This window comes from Pteropus alecto, unplaced genomic scaffold (assembly GCF_000325575.1).
Source record: "Pteropus alecto unplaced genomic scaffold, ASM32557v1 scaffold86, whole genome shotgun sequence".
Classification (NCBI taxonomy): domain Eukaryota; kingdom Metazoa; phylum Chordata; class Mammalia; order Chiroptera; family Pteropodidae; genus Pteropus; species Pteropus alecto.
Window position 1 is genome coordinate 28,069,990 of NW_006442109.1, and position 24,846 is coordinate 28,094,835.

Consider the following 24,846-nt stretch of genomic DNA (forward strand, 5'->3'; position numbering starts at 1 on the left):
AAAAAAAAAATTGAGGGGGTAGATCTGTAGCATACTTCTACTGTTCACATAGTTTGCCTTATGGGGGTAAAAAGCTCCTGCCATCCACAAAGAACCAAAATAGGCTCCTAACCCATAGCTAGAGGAGTAGAAATAGAAATTCTGTTTTCATCCTGGGGGCTAAAGAGAGGCTCTAAGTATTCTCAGTTCTCAATTCCAAAATAATTTACATTTAATTTTGAGGGGAGGGCTTGGGGACTCATTGTAAATTAAAACCTTCTGGAATACTCCTCAGAAAAATGAGACCACAGATTGAAATGAATTCCTAGGTAATGCTTTGTGTGAAGTCAGATTATACTCTCTGTGTGTTATTGTTAGAAAAACAATAGGCTTAACTGCTTGCCTAGCATTTTTCCTTTGACCTGAGATTTATTTAGCTTTGGAAGATTCCCAGAACCATTTATGGACAAGGAAGAGGTTAGTCAGCCTAAAATGTCAGGAAAAACTCAATGTCTTATGATTGAGAATGCATATATAAACATGTATTTGTAAACAATGGGACTCTGGCCCACTCTTTTAGTAAAAACATGATTTTAGCATGTGATTAATGACAGCTGCCCCTTACTCTCTGTGTTGTGTTTTGTGTATTCTTCCTGAAGTAGGGATCTCTTTGCATTTGACTTGGTTTAGTGTGAGGGGTTATTATAAACTGCACTATTTTGTTTCTGTGTCAGACCTGTTTTAAATGCTTATATGTAGAGAGAGAATGAGTTTTTTGTCCCTTGATAGCAAATATGAGAAGTCCTTTGTTCTTTGAAGCAACATGGGACAGCTTTCAGCCCTCCCAGGGGACTGAATTTCCACCCATTCTCTTGGGGTAAAAAAAAATTTCCTCCCTCTAAGAATTTGTCCAACTTTTTCCAGTTATTCCTCTTGAAATCTTCCTGTTTTCCATTTCAGTCCCTCATCTCTTGACTACTACTCACTGACCTATTAGCTAGGTCCTCCACCCCATCTCATCTGTCCCTCGTCATTCCTGTACAGCTTGGTGTTTACAACTTCATGAAGATGCTGACTATTCATATATTTCCCTTTAGTCATTGCTGGGTCACGCTTTATAAATTGACTTGCTTTCATCTTTTCTAGTTAAGTCACTTGTTCTAATCATTTCATTATTTGTTTTTCTCTAGAATGTCTCACTGAGTCCCATAAACCTGATTACCAAATACAGGTGTCATTTCTGTCCCACTGTGATGGGCATTGCCTCCCCAATTCCCCACCTCTACCCCCACCTCAAATTCATGCGTAGTTGATTCTGTGTTCATTTTATTGTCAAATTAGATAATAACCATACATCTAGCTTGGTTTTTAATTGTCTCATTCTTGCTCTTGTTTTAACTTATTAGCTTATATTTCATATTCTTTTTGCCCGGGTAAGTATTTTTCTAAATAGAATCTTATACTATTCTCTTTTCCTCCCAAATTTCTTACCTCTTTTAATCCATTTAAATTTAATTTTGAGGGGAGGGCCACTAAATAGCCACTAAATTTGGGCAGGGGCGGATTGAAGTTAAATTGCAAACCTGTCTTGTTAGGCTTTAATCTTACTGTTTATGAGCTCAAAAGAACCCAAGTTGAATTAGATTTGGTTACCACTGGGACTTCCAGGAAAAATGTAAATGTTAAGGAAGCACCTATGGAATGATTCATAATATAGAATTCCCCATTATGAATTCATGCTGAACCATTGCCGTAGGCTTGGACAACTAAAGGTACTATATTTTAGATGTGATGTCAATTCTCATTTTCCACATATATAGTCATTTTAGGTATATTGGGCAAGGAATGTTTCCCCCCTAGTCCAATTGGTAGTCTCCTTTTCATTAACTCTATCTTCTCTTCCTTTGTTCTCCTTGAAAATTTAAGCTGGATTTCCTAGAATTTTATATATCTTGTTGAAGCTCCAAAATGTCCTGTGGTCAGCTTTGCTGTGCTCCTCTACAAGTGACAAGCATTTAGTATTTTCAAATTCTAAGTCTGTGGACACCTTGAATTAACAATAAGCTTTCACAATGATTTTTTTTCTTTGGGAGGCAGTTTATAATTTTCTCCCCAATAATTCTAACCTGTACTAAAAATTGAGGGATTATACCTTATATAAAAGCAAGACAAAAGGAGCACCAGTGGGGGATCTTATTAGTAGAAGCAAGAGCATTGAAAATGCTAATGCCTTTTGTTCATCTTTACCAAAGTCTGAATTCTCCAGAGAATGACCGAATCGCCTTTAGTTTTAAATGAGAAAATAAATAAGTTACTTAGGAATAGTGTTAAGCAATGGGAAAAGCATCATAGAGAACCAGTTTCAAGCTCTTCAGTTTGCATTTTTAGGCTCTGTCTAGTTTTGATCAATCTCCTGAGATTCTAGTATCAATTGACTAGTATCAATGGAATCATGCTTTGTGCTGATGGAATCATGTTTGTGCTCAAATAAGACTAGATGGGAAGATATCTTAAATAGTACACATGAAATAATTGGACACCCATTGAAGATAGTAATTAAGTGGGAACTTGAACCAGGGTAGGCCACAAAAGGTATTGTTAATAGTGCAGGTTGTGGAAGGAGACTATTAGGGTTGTGAGCTCAGGCCAGTCTCTTTAATTTATAAGATAAAGGAAATATATAGGGGTTTTGTGAAAATTTAATGAGATATATATTCACACTAGTGCCACATACATTGTAAGTGCTCAACAGATTTTAGCTGTTGTTATTTCTAATAGAAATTCATGAGGAATAGGAAAAGGAGACATTATATAGGCAAGAGAAATCAGGTAGGCCTTCTGGAAGTGGTCTGAATCTTAAAAGACCAGTAGAGGTGAGTTGAAGGATTCTAGGTCAGAAAAACAGCTTGAGCAAAAAGTGGTGTAAACAAATGTAATACAAGTGAGGAACACTGAAGAGACCTATCTGACAAAAGAGAAGGGGCGTATTTATGTTAGGAAAGAATAGAAATGAAGTTGGTTCAGTATAGCAAGGCCTGATTATTGACAGGAGTTTGAACTTGGTGTGTTACAGCATAACTGGCAGAGAGGGAGTGGTCTGCAGTGGTACCCAGTGTAGACTAAAGAAGAAAGAAGCAAATCTAGGAAGCCTTCTGGTCTGTGGGCTAGACATGGGTGGCAAGGGCCTACTCCAGGATAGGGATAGGGACAGTGGGACTGTAGAAAGGATAAGTTCGTTTCTGAAGAAGCACTGACCGAATTTGGTGACTTGATTAAATATAGAGGAGGGTGCATGAGACACGCATGCCACTTTGAACTGGCTTTCTTTCTGGAGGTCTTAACTGGATAATATAGTGTCAAGGCTGAGGACCCAGGAGTCTGTTGGTTTTAGGATCACTTGTAAGGTGGGGGAGGGGCAGTACATTTTTGTCGTTTGTGTTTATTGTTTAGCAAACTAAAATTAGCTTCCAGTGAACCTTTAAACATTTCTTCCCCGGAATTCAAGGGACAAGAAATGACCCTGTTGATGAGAGCCTGAGAATGCCAGGAGAGTCATGCCTGTCTCTTACCAAGTAGGCCTAGTGTTAAAGAAAAAGCTTTCCACATTCCTCACATCCCAAGCCCACTGCTTACTTAGGCTGTGTAATCTTGAATAAATACTCTTAATTCTCTGTGCCTCAGTTTCCTTATCTATAAAGTGGGATCGTAATAGTACCTAAATCATAGCCATTATGGGACTTCAATGAGTTAATACACATTAAGCAACTAGAATAATGACTGACAAAAAGTAAGTGCTAAGTGTTAAGTATTAATATTATGGCCACTCCCTCTTTTAATGAAAATCCTGAAAAAAAGCCCTAGAGTATGTCTCTTTAGCCAAGAGCAAGCGAAGGAATGGCTTGGTTTTATAAATTGGTATCTGCTCATCTTAATACCATAGGGAAAAAATCTGGCATCAAACTATTCCAAAGAGATGAATGGCTGGGCTGGGTTGCTCTCAATTCCTGATTTTGCCCTGAGAGTACCTCAGTCTTTCTGTATTCTTGTCCTGCCTATGCAGGTGATCTTTTATGATAGCGACTGGAACCCTACTGTGGACCAGCAGGCCATGGACAGGGCCCACCGCTTGGGGCAGACAAAGCAAGTTACTGTGTACCGGCTCATCTGTAAAGGCACCATTGAAGAACGCATTCTACAGAGAGCCAAAGAGAAGAGTGAGGTAAGCAGAAGGCAAAGGAAATACTATACTTGTGTACTACATATTGACTAGACTAAGACTCTTGCCTTACTGGTCATGAAGGGGCTAAATTTCTACTGGACAGAAAATAAAATCAGGTCCTATACAATAGTAATCTCTACTGCCATGGCCATTTCTCATTCCTTTACTACCAGAATGGTATTTACAGCCTAGATTCAGCTCTTGTTTGTGTGGAGGTGATACCAGTCATGGCCCCTACCTTTGATATACTTTCATATTCAAGGAAGAAGGGATAACATTTGAGTTCTCACTCTAGTGCTCTCAATTTGATCAGGCTCTGAGGTATATGCCAAATTTGCTAGTTTACAAAGAAATTATTATTTGGTGTTTTTTTTTTTTTCCCCATCTTGATTCATTATAATTGGATCCTTTAGCTATCAATTAGCAGTCCCAAGCAAAGACATTCTTATTGTCCTTTCTGTTGGAAATGGAATAAATAATCTGGATGAGCCAATTGTGCGAATAAAAAGAAATAGGGAATCCAGGGGCCTCATTGGAGGATCAGATTGAGAAGGTTGTTTCTTTCTTTCTGGATATTTGCCATAAGGGAATGGCCTGGTTGTGACATTTTGATCTGCTTTTGTATAGATTCAGCGGATGGTGATTTCTGGTGGGAACTTCAAACCAGATACCTTGAAACCCAAAGAGGTGGTTAGTCTTCTTCTAGATGATGAAGAATTGGAGAAGAAACGTATGTACTCTAAACCTCTTATTAATGCTCTCATTAAACATCAAAAAATGTTTCTCTGGCCTCATACAACTGAAAATGGAAAGGGCCCTTGGCTGTGTGCCCAGAGTGAACAAAGCCAAAGACTGTTTTGGGGAAGAAACATTTTTGTGTGAGTATTTTATGTTAAAACCTAAACAAGGATGTGTTATGGAGTAGAAAGTAAAATTCACATATATTATTTAAAGTAATATGACTTCAGATAATTTTACACCAGGAAACCTAGTTCCCTAGGTTCCTGAACAGTAATAAATTTACTTTGTTCTGCCCAGAGAAATGTTTCTGTGGAGAAGATGGAAAAACACACTGCTATAACATACAAATCCTTCTCCCATGTATTTCTTGCTTTTGAAAATAATATATTTCCAACTTACTTTGTGAGCCTCTGAGGACTTCCATAGCATCACATAAGAAAATATGATGAAGCTCCTTTTTTATGGTGCTTGCATTTGCCACCACCTTCTATGAACCTTTCGGGACTCTATACACTTGATGTGTGCAATGAGAGATATTGAAAGACTGAAAAGAAAATGAAAAAGAATAAAGGCAAGGAAAGGCCCATGGTAATTAAACTGAATCATGATTCGAACCCAAAAACTATTAAGAATCCAAGAACTCTATTTCTTCTCCAAATTATAAAACCACAGGTTATCTGTCTTGGACAGATTGAACCCATTCTTTGGATCATAAATATCAAAAGATATGGCCACTTTAATTTCACAGAATGAGGATTATGATTGCCACAGATACTTCATCAGATCTTTTTTGAAATTTATTTTCATAGTAAGGCTTCGGCAAGAAGAGAAACGGCAGCAGGAGGAAACCAACCGAGTTAAAGAGCGCAAGCGCAAGCGGGAAAAGTATGCAGAGAAGGTATCTCAAGCCTGGCTGCTTGGGCTGGCTGACGAGGGCTGGTGGGGGTGAGGTAGTACTTACAGAAAAGGCTTCAGAGTACATGGCTTATCGTCTTGGTTACTGGTTGGTAATCAAGCTCCAGCTGTGTGTGATAAGTAGCAGTTCTGTGCTTATTGATATTTGATCAGGAGAAATTCAGCCTTGGTAGACCTGTACTCCTCACCCACACACACCCATCCTGTCTGTGGTTACATGTAATTATGGAAACCATTTGTCAGGATGTTACAAATCATAAGGCTAAATGTGGGTAAGATGGATGTATTTACATTATTAGATTTCATGGAATCTTAGAAGGGGACTAAGAGGTCATTAGAGCGAATCCTTCTACCATGATTCTGCTAGTGTAACATTCAGTCATCTACCATTAGAAAAATAAATCGCTGGCCAATCTGTACATCTCTTTTTCTCTAATTTATACCAAGGATTTGAACTCTTTTTTGCCTCCTTTCTGACATTTCCTGCTTGAGCCCACCAGGCTAGCTGCAAAGTGGGATGTAATTCCCCTACATTTCTCCCTATCTTGCTGTTTCTACTAAAGTATTATATCAGTAATCCTTATCCCTAGTCTTTATTGACAAGTAAATCGTGCAGTTCTGTGCTTATTGATATTTGATCAGGAGAAATTCAGCCTTGGTAGACCTGTACTCCTCACCCACACACACCCATCCTGTCTGTGGTTACATGTAATTATGGAAACCATTTGTCAGGATGTTACAAATCATAAGGCTAAATGTGGGTAAGATGGATGTATTTACATTATTAGATTTCATGGAATCTTAGAAGGGGACTAAGAGGTCATTAGAGCGAATCCTTCTACCATGATTCTGCTAGTGTAACATTCAGTCATCTACCATTAGAAAAATAAATCGCTGGCCAATCTGTACATCTCTTTTTCTCTAATTTATACCAAGGATTTGAACTCTTTTTTGCCTCCTTTCTGACATTTCCTGCTTGAGCCCACCAGGCTAGCTGCAAAGTGGGATGTAATTCCCCTACATTTCTCCCTATCTTGCTGTTTCTACTAAAGTATTATATCAGTAATCCTTATCCCTAGTCTTTATTGACAAGTAAATCGGAAATGAGGCCTTCAGGACTTGTTCTTATTGCAGGAGTCAGCCCATTCGTTCTAATTTCCCAGACTTCTTATATGTCCAAGGACCGTTAGTTTGGAACTACTTTATTACCTTACAGAAAGTGCTTTCTAATTTTTTCTGGCATCTCTATATCTCTGGGCCCTTGGACTATTTGGTTTGTCTGAAGCATATTGCCCAGCCACGTGTTAAAATTGGTTCTGTTTGAAGTGGAGGTCGGCTTCTTCCCCTTATCGAAGCTTGTTTTGGGCCCCATATCCCTTTAGCCATATGGCCCTGATGGTCAGCAGCCTAAGAACCTGTCTATAATATATAACCATCTACTAGTAGATACACTAGATATTCCTAATGTAAAATCCACACCCCTGATAGTACCTTCTGCTAAGCAGAACTATTTCTAACTTGAAGAATGCCCCTAGTATACACTATAGTTCCAAAGCTGAAAACTCCCAGGAACGAAGGATTATGTTCTTCTTAGCCTGAGCTGCCATCTCTACTCGGTTCCTCAGGTTCTCTGTCATGACTCCATCCTCAAATCTGCAACCCATTACTTACTACTATTTAGAAATGAAATAGTTTTAACATTCAGAAACAATATCAAAGAAGAAAAGGTAGTTTTCTAATACAGGACATTGTAGGGTCTACTGAGGTTACATCAGACACCATCTCTACCACGAGCATAGAAATTTCAGATATGTATCCAATGATAATACAAACTACACGTAGACTACCATATTAACCCTAATATAGGTGTAGAAACAAATGCAGTTAGGTACCGTGGGTGGATGTGATTCCCAGAATTTTCCAAGCACATTCTGTGATTCTAGATCCCTAATCTAGGTCCCTAACCTACTGAACTTGGTTCTAGAATTGCTTGGTATAGCTCGGTCACTCAGCCCTTAAAAGCATTTACATGTCAATTGAGGAAATAATGACCAAACAATGGCAAAAACCCATCATTATTGCTTGGGTATGATAAGAGCATTCATTACCCTTATGCATAATAAAAAGAAGACAGAGTAAAAACAGATGTGCAGAAAATTTGGTCTTCCTTGTGAGACCGCATTAATTCAACCCCTGATAAATGCTACAGCTTGGACGTGCCAGAAGCTGGCTACACACTTTGCCCCATGAGGATTAGGCTCAGTGCAGCTTTGGTTCAGTGTGACTGGTTTACTTTTCAGCTCTGTGTTATTATGGTAGAATATACATAAACTCTTATAAAGCCATCCCTTTCCTCTTTCCTGAGGAGTTTTTTCTTCCTTAAAAATACAGTAATTGAAAAATGAAACCTGAAAGTTCACAAAGAGTCAAATTTCTGTCATCACTTTCTTCTCCAACCTACTCTTCTTTTGGTGCCTATCCTCATACTTTATCCATACTTCTTGATTTATATGTTCCCAGAAGAAAAAGGAAGATGAATTGGATGGGAAAAGGAGAAAGGAGGGTATGAACTTGGTGATCCCATTTGTTCCCTCGGCTGATAACTCCAACCTCTCTGCTGACGGGGACGACTCCTTCATTAGCGTGGACTCGGCCATGCCCAGCCCTTTCAGTGAGGTGAGGCTCCTTTATCGCAGCAGTGGGACTATCTTAACCTTGTAGCTTTTGCTTCTCCTGGAGTCCTCCTGCCTTGTAGAAGGGGGTTGCACATTCCAATTGAGGACAGGCTGGCTTCTTTGGAGCCAGAGCAGAGAATCTAACCCTCAGGAGTGAAGCTAGGCAGGAGAGGGAAATAGTGGCAAGACCTGAGAAGCACGCCCTCATATAGGAACAGGGCCATTTGGCTGTGGGCATGAGTAGTGGTGATCTCGACCCTTCCTTCTCTAGATCTCCATCAGCAGTGAGCTGCACACTGGTTCCATTCCCCCTGATGAAAGCAGCAGTGACATGCTGGTCATCGTGGATGACCCAGCCTCTTCGGCCCCTCAGTCTCGAGCCACTAACTCCCCCGCTTCCATAACGGGATCTGTCTCGGACACTGTGAATGGTAAGTAATTCTAGAAATTACATACAAGTTGGGCCTGGTCCATTGCCTCAAGAAAAGCATTAGTTTGGTGGTGGGTGAGATCCTGATTCCTTCTAGGTTAATCACATTTTCTATTTTTTTTAAAGAGGAGTGGAGTGGAGCAAAAAGACTTTTTACACTCATTCTTTCATTAGCGCTATTAAGTGAAAAGGGAAAAGGAAGATTTAGGGAAAGCAAACTAAGAACTTCACAAAAATTTCAAACTTCTTTGTTTTCTAGATATCCCAATCTTTCACGTTTCACCCTCTTTTTTTGCTAGTTTTTAATTAAAGTTAGTTAGCTTCGATGGGTCTTTCCTCACTTTGTTCTTGGACTCAGTGTTGCTGCAGTTTCTTGAGGTATTTCTAGGTTTAAAACTTGGGAGTAAAAATTGGCCGTCCAAGGCAGGAGCACATTGAAGCGTGCAGGTGGATCTCAGGTAGCCAGTCCTTGGGAGTTCATTTTGTTATGTTCTCATTTAGAGAAGAAATTCAGGAATAATGGAACCACTCTTCTAGAAAGAAAGCAGCTTGAGGAGTCAGGGTGTTATAGCCGTTTAGAATTCTTACTAACTTTGTGTGATCCATGACCCAGCCATTAAAATGGGGACATACACTTCCCTGGAAGTCCTGAAACAAACACCCTTAGAGCCAGCCTTCCCTGTGAGGGGAAGATTCTGTTAACATATGAAGAGATTGACTTTTTTCCCTCTTGGCCCATTTGTTCCCACAGGAATTTCCATTCAGGAAATGCCAACCGCAGGACGTGGTCACTCAGCCCGAAGCCGAGGCCGCCCTAAAGGTTCAGGAAGCACAGCCAAAGGAGCAGGGAAAGGCCGGAGCCGGAAGTCCACCGCGGGCAGTGCTGCCGCAATGGCAGGAGCCAAAGCAGGGGCTGCAGCAGCCTCCGCAGCTGCCTATGCTGCATACGGGTACAACGTGTCTAAAGGTACAGAGGCCCTGCAGGGCTGCAGGCTTTATTCTGGTCAGGGATAGTCTGGAGGGTCTGTTGAGCATTTTGCCAGGTAGGATACCCCCAGGCCAGGAAGCTCCTTCCCAGAGTCCATGTTGGGTTCTGCTTCTGCAATGAGCAGTCCTGATCCTCCCCCTTGTCCTTGGGACTTACTTAGTACAGTGCCGCCTTCAAGGTGGAAGTAACTATGAAGAGAGCAAGCTGAATTTTTTAACTCTGCTGCTTTAAACCGTCAGGGTTTTCCCTGCTTTGAGAACTGATTTTTTTTCCCTGAGACCCATATTTCAGTGGTTATATTTCAATAGTCCAGGCTAGCATAGTTAACATTTACCGAGCTATGTGATTCATCACCTTAGATATTAAGCACCTGCTATGTAAATAGGAGTATAACACAAGGATCCTGCTCTTAAGTTTATAATAGAAGTGAGAAAGGACAGCTGTATGTGGAATATGTTTAACAGCAATTACAAGGCAGTGTGTATTGAGTGAAAAAAAAGCGGATTGGAGACCTTAGTTGTAGTTGTAGATCAGAAGGAGGAACCAGGGACCTTATGACAAAGTGCCCAGACTGTAATTTGAAAAGAAGGAGAAGGATGATGAAGGATTTGGACTGGCAACAGAGAAGCGGCAATGACCAAGGCATATTGGAAAGTCACTGAGCAGATCAGTCAGGCTGTGCTGAAGAGACGCACTGGAGTTAAGGTTGGAAAGACACGGCATGACTTGATGAGCAATTGCTTATCAGGTGTATGACAAGGGGCCGTCGTTTGAGGTGGCTGTTGTGACCATGACAAGTGGAGGATAGTTGTAGCAATGAAACGTAGGACATCTGAGAGTGATAGAAGGGGTACTCCTGTTTACAGAACTCTCTCCACATTTAAAACATGGGCTTAGTATTTAGCTCATGGGGTTGTTATAGCAAGTAAGGGCATTATTGACTAGAAAGTGCTCAATAAGTGTTAGTTCACCTCCCCTTTCTCCTACCATAGGAATTTCAGCTTTTATTTATTTGTTCATTTAACAAATGTGAAGATATAGTCTAGGCCAGTGCTGCTTAACCCTCATTACATTTTTGGAAAACAGTAATCAAGACCACCATGGCAGAGTCTCACCCACAGATAAGCAGGCCATGATACTCATCAGGCTTTCTCCTGGAGACCGGGACTGAGGAGGGGCAGGAGAGGCTAAGGAGACAACAGTGGGTAGAGTGCGACAAGAAAAATCAACAGTGCTTGATAACTAGGAATAGAAAACAAGAGAAAGAACTGCTTCAGAGATTACCTGCAGTTCCACTGTGGATGAAAAGAGACATGTGTCTGCTTACCACACCAAGTATTTACAATTTTTTTAAGAGTAAAACCAGTGTACAAATAATTGAAGCATCGTAGTGGACAACTTATTATCAAATATAAATGGATTTGGCTTATACAAGAAAAAAGAGTTCACTTTTGCGCAGGAAGCCATCACTGAAGATGGGAGATTTGAACTGGTCCTTGAAGTGGCAGGGCTTGGAGAACAGGGGTGGCCACATACAGCAAAAGAACTGCATGAGTATAGGTGCAGGAAAGAGTGTAAAAAAAAACTGGGGAGTAGAGGACATCTTCTGAAATTAAGAAGCAGCTAATCACAAATGGTGTCTCAAGTAGAAAGAAGGAATGTATAAGAAAATATATTAGTGCCTAGAAAGCTACAGCTCTTCCCTCACCCTTGGCTTCCCCACATGTAACATATGCTCTGTCTTCGAGAGCCAAGGTGATTTCTTACTCCTTGTGGATGAGGTAATGTAGAGAGGGCTGGGTAAGTGTTATATTTCTCTTAAAAATGCATCCCTTTTACTGAAAAGACAGTTGATAGGAAGAGCAAGCAAATGTGCTAAGAGGTTGACAGGGAGGGTTCCCCCATGACCTCACTGCCAGCCCAGACTCCAGTAACCAAGATCAGGTGCCAAGGCAGCTCAGACAGGACTGATGTTCACCTTCTTCTTGTCTCCGTCTTCATCCCCACAGGAATCTCTGCCAGTAGTCCTCTACAGACATCCCTTGTTCGGCCTGCCGGCCTTGCTGACTTTGGACCTTCAAGCGCCTCTTCTCCCTTGAGTTCTCCTTTGAGCAAAGGAAATAACGTTCCTGGGACTCCCAAGAGCCTCCACTTGACCAGCAGCCTAGCCCCAGACTCTCTGGTCAGAAAACAGGGTAAAAGCACCAATCCCTCTGGAGGACGGTAACCACCTGGGCCCCCCCAGCTTCCTTCAACCAAACCAGGGGCTAGAGTCCTAGCCTGCAAATGGTCTTTGGATGGCTTGCCCAGTGCAACATCTTACATCCCAGGTCAGAGGGAAGAGATGACCAGTTGCAGCGAGGGAAGGACAGTCAGGTTTTTGGTGAGCACTTTTATCACCTGTGTCTAAAGAGGAAAGCTCTGGGGTTGCCTATAGGAAGAAGGCCCATAGACAGGGATCAGCCCCACAGCATCTCAGATGAACTTGATAGCCACATCTTAAACCTTGTACTGGGGAAGGGCCTGACATAGACCCCATGTAGATGATCAGGCACATTATCTCTATCCCCATTCTACTCTTCAGCTCTGGCCATGTCCCTTGCAAAGGCTCCACAAAGTGCTGTGAAGAGCCTTCTATGGTGGAGACTTCTCTTAGGGCTGGGATTTCCTATAGGGCTAGGAAGGGAGGAAATCATGTATTATCCTCAGTCTTTGGGCAGCTAGCTCCCCAGGTCTCCAAACCCCATTTGTCAGTGTCACCATTGAAGAGAGCAAGGACTGCAGAAATAGGTAGTGGCTTGTGAGGGTGACAGAAGACTAGAGGAAACACGCCTGGAGGCAGTTGTTTTCCCAGCATTTCCTCCCCTGTCCTGCATGGTTCACACTAGAGAACCTTCAGGTCCCACCAGCAACAGTACAGCTGCTCCCACCTTGGGACTCCTAGAAGCCAGTAAAGAGGCCAGGAGCCACCTCAATCAGCAGGACATCCTCACTGCCCCTCTTACAGACTCCCTTGCCCTTCCTGAATGCACAGTCTCCCCACCCTTGCCCTTCAGCCCCCTGCTTGGCTGTATGCACTGTCTGTATTGCACTGAGAAAGGAAGGGACAGCAGGAGTGAAGAGGAGAGGATAGAGAGAGGGCAAGCTCAGCACCGATCCTCCCAGCCCCAGCCCCACCAGCTTGAGCTGGCTTCCCTCCAAGAGAGGCAAAGGGGTGGTGTTTGCATGGGAGGTGTTTCTGCCTGCCCCTAGCCTGATGTCCCTGGTGGAGCAGGTGCTTCCGGGCGGGCCAGCCTCTAATTTGCACACCTGAAAATCGCGGAATTGAGTTTAAATAGATTGATTTTTTAAACTTTTTTTGGAGTAAGGATGGTAGGGGAGTCACTTAATTTAAATCATTAAGATTTCCCTACCCAAACCCAGACTCCTGTGTACAGATGCTATTTAGAGGGAATCAGAAAAATGCCAAGCCTTTTTTCTCTTTGAATGTGCTGTCTATTTTTATAACTGAACTTGTACATATGTATAAAGAGAGACACATCTTTCTTTTACTAACTGGAGAAAAAAAAATCTTAAATAAAATGGAGTGAGATAATTTTATGTAAATTGAGGTGTCTGTGGTCTTTGCAGCTGCCTTTCCTTGGAGGTATATAGGGCTCTTGGTGGGGTGAATGGTAGGGTAAAGGGAGGACAGCCCCCACATCATTCTTGTGGTCAGAGGGGGCAGGTGGTCAGTGGGATGAGGATGTTTCTGTGTGTTTCCTCAGTAGCATCCTTAATTGGGTTTAGGAATTTGCCTCTATCCATCAGAGAGGAAGCTTGACCAAATGCCTGGCAAGCCAAGGCCAAGGCCCTCACGGTGTGGGCTCATTATGACTCAGGACTTAGACTCTAGGACTTAAACGTAGGCAGCTTGGCCTGGTCCACCATCAGACAGTTACATAGTAGTAATACTGACAGGCTCTTTCTCCTAACCACAAGTGAGAGGTTATCCTGGCAGTTTGCAAAGGCTCCAACTGATAGGAACTTTCTGGTCCCAGTTTCTAAAACTGATATATGTACAAATACATGTATATGAACCCCAGAAGCCAGCCAGGACTTACTGTATTTCCACTGGCTTAACTGATCTAGTGTACTGGAACTGCAAATGGCTGTTCTAGTACACTAGATCAGTTAAGCCAATGGAAATACAGTAAGTCCTCACTTGATGTTGTTGATAGGTTCTTGGGAACTGTAACTTTAAGTGAAATGAGTATAAGGAAAAATTTTACCATATACTAATTGATATAAACGAGTTAAGTTCTTTTGGCATATTTCTGGTCACAAAAGTGTCACAAAACTTCTAAATAAAGACTCAAAATACTTCTAATATTAAACATCGAAATAAATGTGAGCTATATATACATTTAATAAAGATTTATAAAAACAGGTAAGATGATTATTTTCCAACTCACTTATTCCAGTTCAGGGTCTTGGGTAGCCAGAGCCTGTCCCAGTAGCTCAAGGTACAAGAGGGGACCCAACCCTGAACATAGGAGCACTCATGCACTCAGACTGGGATAGTAGACATGCCAGTACATCTAACATGCATGTCTTTGGGATGTGGGAGGAAACCAGAGTACCCAGAGAAGACCTAAGCAGACATGGGGAGAACATACAAATCAGATAGATACCTTATCATCGACCTTATAACAAAATATTATTTGAGGACCTCTTGTACAAACAAACTGAAAGGAACTCAGTGTTCTCAAAGTTAGTTGTAAGAACCATGAAGAAAAGCAGAGATATTTTGCTAGGGATTCCAAAGACATACAGGCTTTGAAAACTTGGCTCTTTGATCGGTTGGAAAACGTGAATTCCCAGACTGGACTAGCGGTTGGTGTTTCTCTGAGCTAAAACACTGATAGGCTCTTGCGTCACCTTTGAGCAGGGCTCGTGCTGTTCCCAAGAGTGCTAGCAGTGTGACCTGAGCCTTGGCTCTGTATTCCCTTGTTCAGGGTAGGCGGGCTCCTGGGCAGCTGCTGCTCATCCAGTCACAGGGTCAACATTCTCATTTTGTTGATCTGAAGTAGCACTGTCAGATACACTGGGTCTTGTTTTTCTTGCTGGTAAACTTGACTGAGGCCTCACACAGAACAAACCAGTGTCAGTTTCCCAATTAACCCTGCCCTGTTGTCACCACGGCAGCTTCTGGTCAATAAACCCACTGTGATGGGTCCTTTCCAGTTGTTATTACTGAGCAAGGCCCCCAGTGACGTTACTGCTAGAGCCTGCTAAAGGTCAGTCAGTGGTGGCTGCCTCTCTGGGGATCTGACAACTGAGATCCTAGCACAGCTCTACCCAGATGTGAATAGGCTCTCTTGAAAAGGGTATAAATTTGGGGTCAGAGCCCTCCTTTCATATCTGTCCCCGAGCATGCTACCATACTTCTTTTCCACTCATTTTCAATCCAGTCCCTGAAGAAACAGTTAACATTTCACAATGAGGGGTACTTACACCCTTAATGGCCCTCCTCACCTCTCCCTCCCTGAGGGTAGAGGGATGAGACTTGAATCTTAAATGTGAAGGCTTCAAGCTCATTAACAACTTGAGTACAGTCTGAACTTATGATTCATGCCCTATCTTTCTAAAGACTTGTCTATCTCCCATGTAAGTGAGCTAGCTCTTACCTATGAACCCAGGGAACCAGTCCCTTAACATGGAAAAAATCTGGGGAGAGTTACCACCTAGCTAAAAGAAGCATGCCTCAGGAAGCCTAGAAGCCCAGCCCTAGAGTGCAGGTCTGGTCTGCATTACAGTGAGGGCTGTCCCTTAGCCAGGGTCACCTTGCCACATGAGCCAGCTCTGGGAGTCCTAAGTAAGTAGATTTTAAGATTGTGGATCTGTATGAGCAGCCCTGGAAATACAGGGTCTTACTATCGCAATTTCCAGCCTAGAGCTTTATTGAAGCACGCAGGACTCTCTGGACTTGCTTGGGTCTGTCTGGTCCTGATGGTTGGACTGGGCAGGAGGTGGGGGCACTGTGGAGCTGGATTTCTCTGTACATCCTTGCCCTGGCATCTACCAGCGGTTTCCATCCATAGAGCCTCACTGCTGGTTTGCAGGTACAGTCTACACACTTTCACCTGTGTTCTTTACAACAGACTACATGCTATTAGAAACGGATCTTAGCTGCCTTAAATGTTAAATAGGAGCTTGGGCAAGATTTGTGGCTTTTTTGCTGGTCTCTGGAGTTTTCTAGATGCTTAGGTGTGTACCTCAAGGGCTGCTGTGAGTGATGAGCTTAAAGGGGTGTGAGTCTCAAATGGAACAGAGCAGCTCTGCTTGCTTTTACTGCTAGGTAAAAATTTTGTGTGGAGTTAAGCTGTAAGAAAAAAAAATTGAAACCTGAATCATCTCTTAAAGCAATGTTTCACAAACTTTAATATGCATATAAATCACCTTGGGATCTTAAAATGCAGATTATGTTTCAGAAGATCTAGGATGAAACCTGACATCTCAGATAATGGCCTTGCTGCTAGTCCTGGACCACACCTGGAATAACAAGTTCTTAGGGACCTCCAGCCCTGCCAGTCAGAGTAAACTCTGATCTCTGTATGCCCTGCCCCCCACCCTAGCCAGGCAGGCCTGCGCAAGAAATACAACTTTATTTATCTGCTGTTCGTCTTAATCCACCTGATGACAGAAAATGAAATCCCAGCATTTTCAGGAAAATCCAGTCCCATATGCGCATCTCTCTCTCTCTCTCTCTATCTCTCTCATTTTAAAACTGTCAATTCATGATTTCTCCAGCACCTTTCTCCCCTGGGTAGCACTAATGTAAGGAGGAGGCAAGAGAACTAAAATGTTAAATCAAGCTATATTCAGAAACTGTGATATGCTGATCAGCCCTGCAGCCAGGCCAGGAGGAAACCTGCAAAAAAAAGGAAGATTTCTGCTGAGATTTCTAACCTCTCATTTCTCCACACTGTGAAGGGAAAACAGGAAAACGTCTTTTAAGTGGTGCTCTATGTAAAATAAAATCGTTCGTTCCCTGTGGCTAAAACCATGGGGAACCTATAGATTAAATGCTGGAAACTGCCAGCAGGCTTTTCATGCTACATAGCCTTGGGTTTTCACACTGCATACCCTATCTTTCCTCACTGTATGTTCATATCAAAGGGAATGGGTAAACAAAGTCTTTAAACTGTAAATCACAGAAACTAAAGAATGATATATAAACTGGATCCTCCACCAACCCCCACACCATACTCGGGCATTTTTGCCTCTTGGGTTTTTGTGTTTGTTTTCTCTAGCCTTTGCTTTTCCCCTTCTTTAATAAACTTTCCTTTTGACTCTAACTTTGGCATTTGTTTGAATTCTTTCTATGTTCTCCACCAAGAACCCTCTTCTCTCTCAGTGCAGGGCTTGGTCTCCCCCCCTGACTCAGTGGAATGCCCCGTCCTGCATCAGCACCTCTGCTGGATATGATAGGTATGAAAAAAGGTCTCTGATCTGCTGCCGCCCCTCTGTCCTATATGGCCTCCACCGATAGGTAGTCTAATTGTTGGCATTCATTGGAGGGTCTGCATTCCCTGGACTCAGTATTCTCTGCTGCATATGTCCTCTTATCATGACTGCCGGCTTCCTCGGAGTTAGTCTTTCTCACCGAAGTCCTAAGCCCTTCTAGGAGACATGGAGAAATTTGGCTGCTCACTCATGCTTCTCTGAGACTGCTGGAGTGTGCTGGAGCTGTGCAGTTTGGGAGGCAACCATGGTCAGTGCTGGCTGCCCAATTTAGCCATCTTCCTGATGCACCTTCAGGAAGGCACAGAGGACAGGATCTGTTCTAGAGAAAACAGGGCATCTGGCTATTTGAAACCATGTGCTCAGGTATTTGCTCTATGGTAATAAATGGTTCTAAGAAAGGCATCTGCCTGCCCATGAGATTTTGTTGTCTTAAGACCCAAAACTCAAGAGTGAATGCCTGGCCCCAAGGGCCTCTCTGGGTCTGATCTGGACTGAGGATTAGGCTACAGCAGCATCTGAATGGAAAAAGGAAGCAGGGGCACAGAGTCAAAGAAGCTGGTGGAGAGTTTTCTAAGCTCCCTCAGCCAGCTGATGGCCCTCCAGAGCAGCTCTCTGGGAGAATGTCTCACTCTCTTTACAGCCACAAGCATACAGCCACAAAACCTACCCTTAATCAGGCCCATCTGCAGCTGTTTCTACTACCAGAGAAGGGAGAAGGGGCTTCCTTCTCATTTCCTAGGTGAGATATCTCCTGGAAGACCCTGGGCAGCTCCATTCTTCACACCTGTGAACCTAGAGATGGACTATATCTGCCAAAAAGGACTTCTCATGGTTAACTGGCCACAAAGTTATAACAAGAGTCTAGCAGCCATTTCTGATAGAGGCCTCTCACACATCCAGCATTTCAGGGGAAAGCCATAAACTAGGCTTTCAACCTCCTGTCGCCTATGACAACCCTTATGGGGGTTCCTGGTTTCCTCTTTCTACCTATTGACTGAGACTTGCCCTGACCAATCAGAACTGCTCCACAGTGACCAATCAGAATGCACAATGCCAACCAATCAGAACTGCACAACTTGTACAAATCAGAACTGTATGAATTTTGATACTTCATTTGCATATAATTGGACCATTAAGGAACCTGGGCAGAAATTCCTCTATAAAAGGCAGCCTCCCCTTTGTCTAGGTGGAGCGCATTCTTCAATTTCCACCTGAGACTGTTTCCTGAGTTTGCAAACTGTTAAGCTAAATAAAGTCTCTCCTCCTTCCACACCTCAGCTTTGAGAATTTTTGTTGACACACCCTTGAAATTCATGATGTCACTTGCATGGGAATGTCTGAGGAGGGCAGTTTTTGGGAGGAGCAGGGGGTGGGAGGAGGGAGGGCCGGGTGAGGGTAGCAATTTTGATGCAGGACAGGGCAAATTTCTCCAAGTTAGGGGAGACCAAGCCCTGCACCAAGAGAAAAGGAGAATCCTTTGGCAGAAAGTGTGGAAAGACTTCAATACACACGCCAAAGTTAGAATCAAAAGGAAAGTTTATTAGAAAAGGGTTAACACTCCACAGTCAGAGTGTGGTCTCTCAGAGGCAGAGAGTGAGCAGGGCAGTGAGAGACACGAGTAGAGTACTGAGAGTAAAGGCATTGAAAGGGACTGAGAGAGGGACTGAGAGAGAGACACCGAGAGGGGCCCGACTGTTTGGGGAATTCACTTTATATATCCTTCTTTAGTTCCTGTGAGTTACAGTGTAAGGACTTCGTTTACCTATTTCCTTTGATATGGACATACAGTGGGGAAGGCAAAAAGTATATATTGTGAAAAGGTAAAAATATGTAGCAGGATGTGTAGCCTGAAAAAACTCCTGCTGGCAGTTCCCAGCCTTTAATCCATAGGTTCCCTATGGTTTTAGCCATGGAGTATGAATAATTTTATTTTATGTAGAGCACCACTTGAAAACTGTTTTTCTTGTTTCCTCTGCACAGGTGTGGGACATAAGTGGTTAGCAATCCCAGCAGAAAGCTACCTTTTTCTGCAGATGTCCTCCTGGCCTGGCTGCAGAGCTGATCAGCATATTGCAGTTTCTGAATGTAGCTTTATTTAACTCTTTAGTTCTCTAGCCTCCTCCCTACATTAATTCCATTGGGTTGTCCCCTGTTTCCCCTCAGCCCAGTGGATTGGGAAGGGGTGACATAAACTGTTATCTGGAATCTTTGAATAGCTAAGTCTTTCAGAGAGCTGACATTTAACACTTTGAAGCGCTGGGATTTGTCTTGGCTAGAACTCTCATTGAGAGATTTTATAACTGTCACTTCTTAAACAGACAATACTGAACATATCTTAATCTTTCCTGAGGGCCTGGTTCTTGTGAAGGTCTGATTTTCAGGCCCATTGCTATGCGACTGCCGTGTGCCCAACACTAATTGATTTTGATAGCTACACCGGTTCACTTAAGTTTGCTTTGAATAGGACCAGTGCCTCGTCACTGTTTTTGTGCCGATATGAAACAGCTCTCCCTCTTCTAACTTACCTTTTCCAAATTCTTGGGGGGAGCTTGGGAACCATTTTTCCTAATTCAGGACTTCTGAACCAATGAAACGTTCCCTGAAGGGATTGGTGGGCTCTACTAGGAATAATCTAATTGAGCTTCAGTGCCTGCCTCCGGTCTGGCCTGACTTCTTGTCCTCTTCTGGGCTCCAGTACCTGAGTTCTAGATAAGCCAAGTATTCTCGGTAAGCATGTTCTGGTTTGAACCAGTCACCAAAGCGTGTTGATTCTCTCTCCATCTTTCTCTTATTCTTAAAAACCAAAAAATGTATTGATAAACTTAATACCTAGGAACATTTCTGCCAAGGTGTCTAGGTGAGAGATTGATTGGTGCATACTCTTTCCTGGAAGGCAATCTTGAAGGCAATGAAAGCAAATGCGGTTCATCATTCGAGTTTACTGACAGCAAAGAAACTGAACTGGGTGATCTCAAAATCCAGTGTCACTGAAACTGACCTCCTGATCTCCTCCCCTCCCTCGTGCTTCATCTTTATGGGAACAGGCTGGCCATCCCTAGGGGCTAATTGTAGATGTTCACTGGTTGGGCCATAAATCCTCTGACCAAATAATATTGCTTATATTGGTTAGAGTAGTACACACTGCTGTAACAGAGACCCCAAAATGCAGTGGCTCAAATAAGATATAAATCCACCTCTCTCTTACATAAGTGTTTGAATTCATGTCTGTTCTACACAAATACTTAAGGTCTCGGGTTTCTTTCATCTTGTTTCTCTGCTGTCTTCATGCTTTGTCCTCATCTGCATGGTCAGTGCTGGTTTGCAGAAATATCTTAAAAGAAGGAGAAAAATGGGAGGAGGTTCACCTGCTGTCTTAAGAGTTAGACCCTTAAATGGCTTACAGTATTTTGGCTCACATTCTATCAGAGAGAGCTTTAGACCTAAAGACCCATCTAACTGCAAAGGAGGCTGCCATACAATTATGAAAGAAGAGAACAGATTTAAACAGACAGCTGTTAGTCTTGGATACAATACCCAAAGAAAAATTGGCAAAAGTATTTATTCAAGATTTAATTATTAAGCACCTTCTATGTGGTAGGCTCTATACATTAATAGAAAATGCACACACACATACACACACACACATGCAAAAGGGTAATAATAATATGGTGAAATTGTTCAACCTCATTAATAATCAAAGATGCAAAATAAAACAACAATAGAGTCTAAGCTTTTCCTATCGGATCAGCTGAGATTTGTTTTTAAATGACAATGGCCAGAGTTGGGGGAAGATACAAGGGAATAGACTTTATTGCAAACTCCTGGTGGAATCAGAGGCTGATTTTTTGTGAAACATTGTAGTTTAAGCTTTAATATATTTTACTTTGTATGGGCCCTCTTTGCACAAGTGGCATGGAATACCACCCCAGACTAAGAGACCCCCCTTCTATGCCTTGGAAGAGGTGGTCCACAGGCTGTTCCTGGACCTCCAGTGACAATCTGCCCTTGGTGGCCCTCATCCAGTGTCCAGACCCCATTGTAGACCACAGAAGAATTATCTAGACAAGTCCTGCTCAACCTTAACCCAGGCTTTATGGCCAAAAAGCCACCCAAGAACTAGCATGATGGGAGGCACTAGAGCAGCAAGGACCTTGCTGGCTGGACCAGCCTTCATGAGAAACCATGCCTACTGAGATCAGCGAGAGACCTGGCCTGAACAAGCATCTCTAAGGAACTTACAGAGGTGGCACTAGGACACTTTTCAAATTCTCAATAATAAACAATTGAATATCAAATATGCTATAGAGAAGACATTTTCTACCTAATCTTTTTATAGAAAGTGAAATTGCAATATCATCATAGCTTGAAAAGGCAATCAAAGAATATGCAGCCCTTCACACCTACTAGGATGGCATTAATAAAAAAGATTAGTGTCGATGAGGATGTGGAGAAATTGGAATCACTCATTGCTTGTGGTACTGTAAAATGCTGTAGGTGCCTTGGAAAACAGTTTGAGAGTTTCTGAGAAAAATTAAAAGGTAAACAAAAGTTACTATGATGATTGATTAATTTTATGCATCACATTGATGGGGCCACAGGGTACCCAGACATTTATTTAGTAAAATATTATTCTGGGTATTTCTGTGAAGTTGTTTCTTTTTTTTCCCTTCCCTCACCCTCACTTCCACCCCTGACCTACAGATGTTGCCATCTCCCTTCTTTAAGGGCTGGATCTCTGAAGGCGGGGACTCTCCACACCAGGGGCCAGGCCCACCCGGGGTATGGTCCATGGCTCCACCTGGGGTGCAAACCCAGGACCTTCTGCATGTAAAGCAGATGTGCTAACCACTACACTACAAAGCCACTCCTATGAGGTTGTTTTTGAATGAAATTAATATTTAAGTCAGTAGACTGAGTAAAGCAGATCACCTTCCCTAATGTGGGTGGGCCTCATTCAATAAATTGAAGGCCTCAATAGAACAACAAGGCTGAATCTCTCTCCAGTAAGAGAGAAGTCCTCCTACTTGACTGTCTTTGAACTGGAACATTGGTTTTCTCCTGCCTTTGTACTAAAATGGAAACATTAACTCTTCCTGCTAGCCTTCAGACCAAACTACACCATTAGCTCTCCTGGGTCCCAGCTTGCTGACTGACTCATCCTGTAGGTCTTGGAACTTGTCAGCCTCCATAATCACACAAGCTAATTGTGCTATATCTATCTTTCTATAGACCAACCTTCTTGGTTCTGTATCTCTGGAGAACCCTGACTAATTAATATGTGACCTGGGAATTCCATTCCTAGGTATATACCCAAGAGAAATGAAAATATATCCACACAAAACCTGTACACAAATGTTCATGGAAGCATTGTTCATAATAACCAATAAATGGAAACAGCTCAAATGCCCATTGACTAATGAATGGATAAATAAAATGTGGTAAATGCACCCAAAGCAATATTATTCAGCAATAAAAAAGAATAGAGGACTGACACATGGATGCAGCTTGAAAACATTATGTTAAGTAAAAGAAACTAAACACAAAAGATCATGTATGATATGATTATGAACTGTCCAGAACAGGCAAATCTGCAGAGACAGAAAGCAGATTGTAGTTGCCCAGGGCTGGAGGCATTTAGGGAATAGCAGGTGGGAAGTTCGAGGTTTTTGGGGGGATTAATAAAAATGTCAGAAAATTGACTGTGGTGATAGTTGCATGCCTCCATCATTATATAGAATTCAAAGCCATTGAATTCTACACTTTAAAGGCTGAATTGTATGGTATGTGAGTTATATTTCAATAAAGTTGTTAAGAAAAAAAGAAAATGCAGCCAAAATGTAGAAGTTTTAAGTTAAACAACATGAAATTGCTTTTTAACAATATATGATTTTGTTTTGTTTTTCCTGCCTACAGACCCCTGGTCTTCCTAGCTGGTCTCCCATCCAAGTACTAACCAGACCCGACCCTGCTTAGCTTCCAAGATCAGATGAGATCGGGTGTGTTCAGGATGGCATGGCCATAGACCATATGTAACTTTTTTTTACCTACAAATATGGCAGTTTCATATCTTTCAACCTACTGATATTTTTTAGAAATTCTGTTTTATGATTTTTGAGGTATTTGTCAGCTTACCTGTTTTGTTATTCTAAATATTAACTTTTGCACTTAATTTTGTTCTTTTTTTTTTTTAATATAATACCAGTTTATTTTCTTAACCCAGTGTAAGCCATTCTTAAAGGAAGTTTCAGTCTTATTTTTGTGCAACCATATTTTCCCCCGAAAAGGGGGTGCACCATTCCTGGAAGTACTGCAATACCAGGACGATGCGTGGAGTGAACGGAGCAAGCTCCTATTCCATCTAATTCCAAAAATCTATTTAATCTATTGCCCTCGGATAGAGGATGTATCAGATATTAAACTGATAAGAACAGATACTACACTTGATCTTAGCCAAAAGGCCGAGAAGGGATGTACTCCTTTTCTTAAAGAGGGCCCTCCCAGATTGCATAAGCTTTAGGCCTCACACACCCAAATCCCAAGGTGGGAATGGAATGCAAAGTGATAGAGCCTTATATAGGACAATCTGATGACATCTATGGAGAATTTTAGAAATATCCATGCCCTTTGACCCAGCCATTTTACTTTTAGGGATCTATTTTCAGAGAATAATCATGTAGGTCAGGGCTTCTTAACTTTAACGCGCAATCTCCTGAGTGGGTCTCTTATTAAAAGGCAAAGTCTTATTGGATGTGGTTCCATAGTGTAGCGGTTAGCACGTCTGCTTTACACAGAAGGTCCTGGATTCGTGCCCCTGTGGAGCCACGGTCCGTGGTCTACAGCCATGCCACCCTGAACAAGCCCAATGTCTGATCTTGGAAGCTAAACAGGGCTGGGCTTGGTTAGTACTTGGATGGGAGACCACCTACGAAGAACAGGTGCTGTAGGCATAAAAACAAAAGTCTTATTAAGTAGGTGTGCGGAGGTCTCTCAGATTTCTGTATTTCCAATTCCAGGTGACATGGAGGCTGCCAGTCTACAGGCCCCAATCTGAGTAGCCAGGCTACAGAGACAGAGGGCAATTTCTGGTTGTCTATTTAGCATTTTCCCTTCCCATATTGTACAAGAGGCACAGGGGTAGTCCTAACACTCCCCCACACACCTTGCCACAATGACTTGGTCAAGGGTAGGCAGGGAACCCAGACTCAAAGCGGTCGGAGCCTAGTTTCCCTCCTTCGTGGCTATCCTTTCATAAATTGCCAATTAGAGCAAAGCAGAGGCTCTGAGGCCTCTCTCCATCCCCATAGATGAACATGAAAGCTTGTTGCCCCAGGGTTGAAGAAGAAGCCAATCTGAAGGTGAGGCTGGCACACAGAGAAGAGCAAAACAGGAA

At 42.5% G+C, this 24,846-nt stretch overlaps 1 protein-coding gene, 1 non-coding gene and 2 pseudogenes across 2 annotated transcripts in view; 2 read left to right on the forward strand and 2 right to left on the reverse strand.

The window, feature by feature from the left end:
* Positions 1 to 13,553, forward strand: part of INO80 (INO80 complex subunit) — a 117,978-nt gene extending 104,425 nt beyond the window's left edge. Inside the window, exons 30-36 of the mRNA XM_006920475.2 lie at positions 4,040 to 4,198; positions 4,826 to 4,928; positions 5,749 to 5,837; positions 8,375 to 8,530; positions 8,801 to 8,960; positions 9,711 to 9,926; positions 11,957 to 13,553. Coding sequence (XP_006920537.1) covers positions 4,040 to 4,198; positions 4,826 to 4,928; positions 5,749 to 5,837; positions 8,375 to 8,530; positions 8,801 to 8,960; positions 9,711 to 9,926; positions 11,957 to 12,174 — 1,101 coding nt within the window. The 3' untranslated portion in view covers positions 12,175 to 13,553. The remainder of the gene's footprint in view (positions 1 to 4,039; positions 4,199 to 4,825; positions 4,929 to 5,748; positions 5,838 to 8,374; positions 8,531 to 8,800; positions 8,961 to 9,710; positions 9,927 to 11,956) is intronic.
* Positions 13,554 to 23,360: 9,807 nt separating this feature from the next.
* On the reverse strand, positions 23,361 to 23,480 carry LOC112469649 (annotated as a pseudogene).
* A 258-nt stretch (positions 23,481 to 23,738) lies between these two features.
* Positions 23,739 to 23,926, reverse strand: LOC112469884. Its single transcript, XR_003042743.1, has one exon. It is a non-coding gene; the product is annotated as a U2 spliceosomal RNA (small nuclear RNA).
* Positions 23,927 to 24,287: 361 nt separating this feature from the next.
* LOC112469793 lies at positions 24,288 to 24,403 on the forward strand (annotated as a pseudogene).
* The last annotated feature ends 443 nt before the right edge of the window (positions 24,404 to 24,846 follow it).